This window comes from Eurosta solidaginis, chromosome 2 (genome assembly GCF_040869045.1).
Source record: "Eurosta solidaginis isolate ZX-2024a chromosome 2, ASM4086904v1, whole genome shotgun sequence".
Lineage (NCBI taxonomy): Eukaryota > Metazoa > Arthropoda > Insecta > Diptera > Tephritidae > Eurosta > Eurosta solidaginis.
In genome coordinates this window covers 197,347,401-197,356,396 of record NC_090320.1, presented here as the reverse complement: position 1 = coordinate 197,356,396, position 8,996 = coordinate 197,347,401, and the positions used below count along the sequence as shown (strand labels likewise).

General features: G+C 38.3%; 1 protein-coding gene across 1 annotated transcript; it reads right to left on the bottom strand.

Annotated features, from left to right (window-relative positions):
- Positions 1 to 245: 245 nt before the first annotated feature.
- On the bottom strand, positions 246 to 8,357 carry LOC137240492 (cytochrome b5-related protein). Its single transcript, XM_067766853.1, has 4 exons — positions 7,661 to 8,357; positions 6,399 to 6,729; positions 5,958 to 6,340; positions 246 to 2,036 (listed from the first exon to the last, which is right to left on the bottom strand). Exons 1-4 carry the CDS (start codon positions 7,756 to 7,758, stop codon positions 1,520 to 1,522), a joined length of 1,329 nt encoding a protein of 442 aa, XP_067622954.1. The 5' UTR covers positions 7,759 to 8,357; the 3' UTR covers positions 246 to 1,519.
- Positions 8,358 to 8,996: the final 639 nt, after the last annotated feature.

Here is an 8,996-nt window from a genome sequence, read left to right as displayed (position 1 = left end):
ATTTAAGCGAAGTGTTTAGTTAGCCACAGCAGCATTGTGTGATGATATTTATGTTTGCATGCAAAATGCAATTGAATGCCGGCGTACAGCCACTGCTGTACGGGCATATATGTATGTATGTATGTTTGTAATGAATTAAAGTGAAGATATACATACTGCTGTGTTAACTTATACGGGGAAAGACCCTCCGCCATAGCAGCGCCATTACTGTTGTAAGGCCATCAATACTTCCCGAGGTGGCCCGTTATTTGGAAGGCTCCGTTCGAATACAGCCGAATTTATCCTCTGGCTGCAAATCGCCCAATAGGCACGGTCCGCATAACACCCTGGATTAGGTTGCCCTGCTATGAGGCGAAACGGCGTATATGTCAATCCTATACAGCTCCGCCTCATAGTCGGGTGCTATGGAGATTGGCTAAGCCCTCACACCAACGACAAAGTGTCTACCCTAGTGAGGGAAGCCGGTGTTAAGCTCATGAATTCTTAATAATAAATAGAAAAAAATTTTAGCTACATAACGAACAAGTCGAACTATTTAGAAGATTAGGCCATACCTTCATGGCTAGCCTCCTGAGTGTTGCAGGTGTTGTAGAATTCCACCTCGCTGAAGGCCCAACTCAATGCACGTCCTTGCACACTTCTAGGCGTATGCGACTTTCACCACAATTCTTTTAGACTCTGAGGCGTATACGAATTTCACCACGATTTTCAGCTGTGCAAATTAAGTAGCTGACAAATGAGGTGGAATTCTCTTGTTATGATGCACATTCACCGGCAATGAAAATTCACCACATCATCAATTGTGTTGAACTTACTTCCTCAACAATTGTGATCATATTCACCAACAACGATTTCGTTGCACTATCCGGCTTCGCCAATTATGAGAATAATTGCCAACAATTCATTCACCACATTCATCTTCTTTGTTAATACAGACATAGTAGTGTTGAATTTTGACTAAAAAACTTTAACAATAGCTCTTGTAAAAGAATTTTGGGATTTAAAACCATAAAGGTGGAGCACAATCTTTCAATTTAAGGCAAACGATGTACTTGGGATTAACTAATTGATTATTTAAAATTTAAACACGCGCTCTACATTTATAGTTCTAAATCCCAAATTTCTTTTACAAGAGCTATTGTTAAAGTTTTTTAGTAAAAATTCAACAAGACTATGTCTGTTTTAAAGGAAAATTGCCTTCTGTTTTTTGGTCCATTTATATAAAGGTAGTCCTTAAAATTTTTTTGTTATCTTTTTTTTATGGAATTACTACATATTAATAACCGATGCCAATCTATATGATTAAGTAAAAATATGGTTATGAGTATGGCGTTATGACTATATGAACTTTGCCAGGCCCTTTAAGGACGAAAAATGTAAAAATGTGTACGATTTGTCCCTTACCAACCGTAGAATGCTCTATTAATATACATTTAGATAAACTTATAATAATTAATATCAGATTTTAAAGCTCATAGTATAGTCAGAAACGCCAATTCCACTCTGCATTTTAGCCGCGTTACGTCTTATTTGCATTACTACCCGGTCGGATTGTGTTCGGTGTCATACGCAGTAACTGTTTATTTTGACCAATAATATGCTGTAAGTGAGTGCATTCACGCAATTCTGCTTTATGTTCCTTCAATGTTTCATAAAGTATCGGATAAAGTTGTGGTAAAATTCCATGATCCAATGTCGGAAATAGATGATGAAGGAAATGGTCTCCAAAATGTGTCAGCACCATAAAATGAGAACCTTTAATATCACTTCTATCGATAACTGTGTCCAACTGATAAAGACCCCAGTCACGATCTTCGCGAATGGCATCACCTTCGTGTACAATTTGCGGGCCATGATGTGCCGCATTCAAACCGATAATACCAAAAATAAAACTCGCCAAACCAATGATAAGCACCCATTGTAGCATTGCCGTTAAAATGGGTACCTGAGCGACTAGCAACATGAAGAGCGGTAGCGTTAAACCAATACAATCATGCCAAAATAAAATGTTCTTGTCCAGTAAAGAAATAACAATTCTGAAATAAACGAAAGAAAAAGTAATGGTATAAATGCCCGTGTCAAAAAAATTTAAATAGGGGATGTAAGTTGTAATCCTAGTTTTTACTTGACGGAATAAGCTACAAGTAAAGCATTAGCATGGTGAATGAGGACAAAACAAAGTACCTGTTGCCATCGAGCAAAGAGTCAGCCCATCTTCGCCTTGGAAAGCAAGCCCCTGTTAGCAGCCATAGTTTCTAATTAGTAAAAGACTTCGTTTATTTCGGAACCAGCATTAACACAAATAACAACATCAGCTCTGAAATCCCGCGAAGAATCACTCTTGCCAATAAATACTATTTTGGACTAGGTAGGTAATTGAAAAGTAAAGTCCTGTCTAGAAAATCATGCTCTATAAACCACTTACTGTACCCGTCCTGCTATATGGTGTAGAAACATGGACCATGACAACATCGGTTGAAGCGGGTCTGGGAGTGTTCGAGAGAAAAGTTCCTTTGTTATGCCCAGAGAGACATTTAATTTTCAATTGCCGGAGGACACCTATGGAAGCAGAGGAAGAGAGCGGCACCCACTCCACTGGAAGGACCAGGTAGAAAACGATTTAAACTCCCTCTTTGTGACCAATTGGTAACTGTCAATCCAGCGAAGAGGCGAACGGCGCGCCTTGTTGGACGGCCATAATCGTTTAAACGGTTAAGCGCCAATTAAGTAAGTAAGTAACGCATGAGCAAACCGTCCCTACCTTTCGCAATTAAAAATTGTGAGGCCATTTATACCTTTTGCTTAACAACCAAACTGAAAAACCCCTATCAAGAAACATTACCTCTCTTATTATAAAATAAATCCATCATCTTGGCAAATAATAGAAGCTTATAGGACCTATCTTACCTACGGCTTGGTGACACGAATATAGAACGTGTTCGATCGTTCCCTCCTGCAACCCGCACTTCCTACATCTGCTATCAATTCCGTGACCTTTTGTAAAGGAACAAAGAATACTGATCATGAGCCTACAGTCCCCTTTTTTAGTGATAAGAGTGTATTCGTTAGTCTAAGATCGTAAGACTCGCTCATGATCTTCGACACTTTGCAGCTCAGCGCTCGGTATCACGATTTTTCCGCTTTGCAACTATTGTATTTTTTTTATCACGCCCTATCTTCGCGCTAGTTTTGTTCTTTTATATGCGTTGAGTTGATCCCTTTTATATCTTCATGTCCTATCGAAAGCCTATGCCTGAACTGGTACTGTCAGACAAGGCTTCTTCTTTTGCATACGGGAACGGTTCCGCCTTTCAACTGCAACGAGAATACGTTATTATATTTAATACTGAGTAATCACACCTATGCACACAAGGGACCATTGGCTATTATTTATATTCCACTGAAGACGAAAGGGATCAAACACGTCACACTCTAAATTTTCATTCTAAAATTTTCAAACTACTTTAGGTATTATATGCGGGAGTTGCTCGATAGCCGTCAAAAATCTTTTGGGAGTGACATTTAAACCATTTGAATTCAGATCGGACCACTTCTCCCCTTGGGGAGTGTTATCGATGTTGATGGTCCTTTGCCGGACGCAGACCCGGTACGTTCCGGTACCAAACACCATAAAGGTACTAGCCCGACCATCTCGGCAACGATTTGGTATGACAACATGAAACTTTCTAGGCCAAAACGCCAGGGGGTGGCCCCTAGATCCATTAGGGAAGCTGAGTATTGAAATCGACATCTCCAACATTCATACTTCATAATAATGTAAAGTCAGATGCCTTTATCCTTTATATTTCTTAATACATCATTAGGTACGTACTTGTTCTATATGTTTTCAATCTTAATTGCGTGAAATACTTATAGGCGCGCTTTCAAGAGCTTAGCAACATTGGATTTTTAGCAGAGCTTATAAGCAATGTTTCCTCTTCAGAAACATTTCCAGTAACAATCGCCGTTTGCTAACTTTGTAATTTTTCTTTAATATCAGTAACCAGATAAATGTTTGTGAGCGGCTACTGTTCTGACCTAGTACAATTACAGACTGTTATTTTTTGTAACCGTTTACAATTCTAACCTGTTTCTTTTTGTAACAGAGTACTAATGTAGCAATTTATTTTCATTGCAACCGGCTACTATTATAACCGGTTATTTTGATATTTGCTACTTTTTTCAAATATTCCTTCTTACAACTACTTCCTTATTAAATACGTTTCTCTTTTTAAAATTGTAACTCCTCTGAAACCGGGTCTGACTTAAAGTCATTTCTTATTAGGTGCATCTGCTTCTGTGACACAGAATAATTTTTGGAATCGAAACTTTTTTTTGGATGCGGTTACTCCTTTGGAACCGGTTACTTTAACCAACCGCAAACTTTTGACAAGTTACTACCGAACTCAGTTTTCAAATTGAAATAATTTCCTTTTTGGAACCCTTTCTTGGAACGGCAAATTTTTTTGTAACCGTTATTTTTCGCAATCCAATCCAGCTTCCGTTGGACGCCTTTACTTGTTAGAAACCGGTTCGATTTTTAAAATCGGTTACTTTTTGGTATAGGTTACTTGTTTGAAACCAAATACTTGAAACTAATAGTCTTTAGTTGCCAACTACTTCATTGGAACCGATATTTTTTGTCACGGGTTACTTTTCTCTAGCCGAAAACTTTTATTGAATGCGACAACTTTTTTATAACCGAATACATTTGTGTCGGTTACTTTTTTGACCGAATAAATTATTGCATGAGGTTACTTTTTAGTAACCCTTTACCTACTTTAAGCCGAATATATTCTGTTACCTACTTAATTTCCGCTTAACCGTTTAAACGGCGCGCCGCCAGTCCCTTCTTCGCTGAGTTAACTGACGCCAGTTGACCACACCAAGGGAATTCAAATTGTTTTCCACTTTGTCCTTCGAGCGGAGTGGGGGCGGCGCCCTTCCTCTGCTTCCATTGGCGAGTTCCGATAAAAATATCTTTCCAAGAACTTTTCTCTCAAACACTCCCGGAGCCGCCTCATCTGATGTTGTCATCGTCCATGCTACTGCACCATGTAAGATAAGTGACTTGTAGAGTATGATTTTCGTTTGCCGAGAGAGGACTTTACTATTTTATTGCTGGTTCTGAAATAAACGAAGTCTTTTACTACTTTAAAATTATGGCTGTCAATAGTGCCGTGGTTGCCAAGGCGCAAATTCGCTGACTTTTTGCTTGATGACGGCAGGTACTTTGTTTTATTTTCATTCGCCATCAAACCCATCATTTCCACTTCTGTTTCCAGTTTGGACTAAGCAGTTATTTTCTGTAACTGGATACTTTTTTTCAACAAAATGCCTTTTGTGAGCGATTTCTGTTTTGGAACGGAATGCTTTCATTAACCGAGAACTTCATTAGAACCGAAAATTTTTTTGTAGCCGGATAATTTTTGGAAACCGCATACTTATTTGGGACCGAATACTTCTTTTTGGCCCGTAACTTTATTAACTACCCTGGATCAAGCGAGTGCTCCAAAATTAACCACAATTCATACAAAAAATATGGTCCAATTAACATTGCGATGTCCTAGGACTGGACCATATACTCCAGCTCCGCATTACATTAGAGTAATCCATGGAGTACCCACAGTCCAATAAACATCGTGTGGTGATTACAATCGTTAAAAACGAGCAATGATCGGCTTATAATATGTTCGTGTAGAAAGATGAGTTGGTCCATTGTTGCATTACAGTGGAGTATAATGGTAAGTATTCCAGTATGACACAAGTGGACCATATGATCCAACGATTTTTGCAGGGTAGTGATTTTTTGGTTCCGATATAATATCGAAGGAGTCTCAAAGCAGTCTTGATATTAAATGAAATAGTTCCTAAATTAATCGAAATTGCCTTAAAATGATGGTGAAACTTTTATGATAAGAGAAAGGTTTTCGAAAATAAAACTCATTAGAACCTACCTCAACGTAAGCTGGAACGGAAATATGACCGTGTACACGATCGGCTGTATCGCAACAGAAAAGAGCCTATGCCACTTCGTGTGTATAGAAGAGTTTGGCCACCAGCAAAGGAATGGTTCAAATAGTGACATCTCGAGATCATGCAGCGAGTTCGTATAAACGTGATGAGACAAAGCATGTGAGATGCGCCAGTTACAAAAATTCAAAAGTGATAAATTAAATGTATACATTCGCCAATTATCCTTGCGATGGAAATAGTTGTGTGTAGCAATGGTGAGCCAAGAGAGTGACAAGGCAGCGAACGGTACGAATATTATATTGCCGGTATATGAGCAAGAGCAAGCGAGAGCAAAAGTAGACACCAAAAGTGCAAAATGCATGAGCTGAGTATGAAGAGAAGCAAATTAAATTGATACCAAAATTTAAATGATAATGACTTACATGTGTACGCCTTGCGGCACTGTAGTCAATTCCTTTGAGCTTTTCACGTATACGGCCTTTGAGCACTCTATAGAAACCATTTTCGTGCAGTGTGAATTTATAGTTGCGTGGCTTGGCTGCGCTTCGAGCGTGAAATTTGTTTAGCATCTCCTCGGGTTTCTTTGAAATGTGATGACTTTCGAATGCTTCGGTGATGTCAGTACCCTTTGTCGTCTCAAGCCAAAAAGGTCCACCAGGATGATGTGTTATAAAATCTGTGAGATCGTAAAGTTCATCTTTTATGCGCCAAAGGCCCTCAGCTTCATCGTCTTTTCGTTTAGAAACAACCCAGCTTTAAGTTAAATTAAAAGGAAGAAATAATGTACACAAAATGAAGTCGTGGTCTAAGGAGGGAGAAACGCGTTTACTTTCTTATTCATTTTCTTAGATAAAATAAAATATATTAATCACTTCCTCCTTGGTATCTAGCGGGGCATCGGCATAAATAAATGAAATAAGAACAAACCTCGCTTTGAAGCAGGTTATAGTTAGACAAATAAACGAAGGCACTTGCTGGCGCAGTCTCTTTCCACCTCAAATGCAGTTCCATAGCTGACGTCTCCTTTTATTTCAGGGCAAATAAATTCGATGGCCGTACCTAACCGGCTTGTAAAAACTGTAACTACAATTACCCCGGGTAAACAAACTCTCTTAAAACCTGCATCACTGTAATTCTTCCTGGGCTTCCACACAATCTCTGGTTGGATGTGCTAAGATATACAAGCATTGATAAGGGCAATTCGCACAGGAACCCTCTCCGCTTTTGTGACATCAAAAGCCGATCACTACAGAGATAGCTCGTTGGGCATCTATGTAGTTTTCTTGTTAGTAATACTGCGGAAGCACAGAAATTAAGAAAACGCTAGGGTTCATGATAACTCTCTAAAAGGTCTAACCAGACTCGGCGCAGACACGAGAGCTCGAAGAGTCGCTTAGCTTTACGCGCAGAAGACCAGCACTATTAAAAGCCCAGGAAGTCTTGCATGCAACGCGAATAATTAATGCTACGGGAACTATTATGCTGGAGCCGGGAGTCTCATAAATGTGGCATCCGGTCATTCTAAATACAGGGGATTTTTCGTGAAAACGGACGATTTATTAGTACAAAACGAATAGATTGAGCGCTTAACACGATGGAGCGATTTTTTATTTAAAAGGGTTGGTTTTTTGTACTTTCGGGTCAGATGGGAGGAGGCGTTCGCCTGATTATAAAAAAAACTTACCCCTCGCATGTTTTGATTCGCATATCAAGAAACCGTGGATACCTTCGTATAATACTCGCTGCCATTAAATCATCCTGTTTAGTGCCGTTCTTCACCATAGTGGAACTAGTTTTCTTTTATCACTTTGTAAAAATTCAAGAACAATTAAGATAAAGCTTCTCGGCATTCACCTTTATATGTTTAAGAATGATTTCAAATGTTGTGAAGTCCAAAAGGCGGTTCAACTTTAGATCATCCAGCTACATTCGCTTTGGATAATAATAGGAGTACGAAGTATTAAGCACAAACAATAATTCAAAATTTAAACATTTGTTTTTAGGGAGATAGCATCTGATAAAAAGTAGAACACAAATTTTTTGTACGCATTTAGATTTCGGTATAAATTTTGTATGGACTAGGTCAACGGCCAGTCTCATTGATAACAAAATAAATAAAAACAAACTACTGAAAGCAAAATATAACTAGCTTAAGCTGAATCAGCTAGTTTTAGAAGCGCGTATATCGCATATTCGATACGGCAATGAAACAAACAAATATATATTGTTTAAGTTTTATTTAAGTTGTTTTTTTTCGTTCTTTTTTTAATTAATTTATTTATTTTGAAATTCCGTTTCGATGCTACACTATACGTTCTGTATTATAAACTAAATTCCGCCAACAGAACTTAACTCGGCTGTGCTTGGTTCAACGCAACTGCAATGGTCTGCGAGCTTTGAAAGTATATTATAATAATAAACAATTTCATTCTCTTCGATTTTAGATTGGAGCGTGGCAGTCAAAATTCATGGGTCAGATTATTAGCGAAATTAAATACGAATATATATATGTATATTAAGGTGGGCAAAGATAAATTGTTTATGATTTATGAAAAGCTAAAGTCGCGATGAGGATCCTCGAAACATAAAAATAAAAAGCTGAAAGTTTTACAGGCTATCTTCTTGGGTGTCACTATTGCAAAGAGCAGCACAATTTTTTTTAGCCCATTGAGATTCCATACAAATCGTATAGTGAATCACATACAACTTGTGGTTAAACCTGAACCGCGAACAAGTACAAGTGAGCTTAGCAAAAAAATATTTCATAATTTTTTGTATACCATTCTTATAATAAAGGTTAGAGTTCTGGAACATAAGTATAAAATTGTGAAAATTCCCCCCCCCCCCCCCCCCCCCCCCCCCCCCCCCCCCCGATTTGTATGTAAAAACTATAATCGAGATGAGACTCCTGTAAAAGGTTGATATTTTTACAGGCTATCTTTTTGGATATTTTGAGCAATATTGTCACTATACCAAAAGGAAATTTTTTTGTGGCCCACCCTAATACATATGTACATATA

Coding starts and splice junctions, on each gene's coding strand:
- LOC137240492 (XM_067766853.1), bottom strand. CDS start 7,758: ATGGTGAAGAACGGCACTAAACAGGATGATTTAATGGCAGCGAGTATT. Junction 6,730..7,660: donor CGAATCAAAACATGCGAGGG/GTAAGTTTTTTT, acceptor TTTAACTTAAAG/CTGGGTTGTTTCTAAACGAA. Junction 6,341..6,398: donor GTGCCGCAAGGCGTACACAT/GTAAGTCATTAT, acceptor CTTCATACTCAG/CTCATGCATTTTGCACTTTT.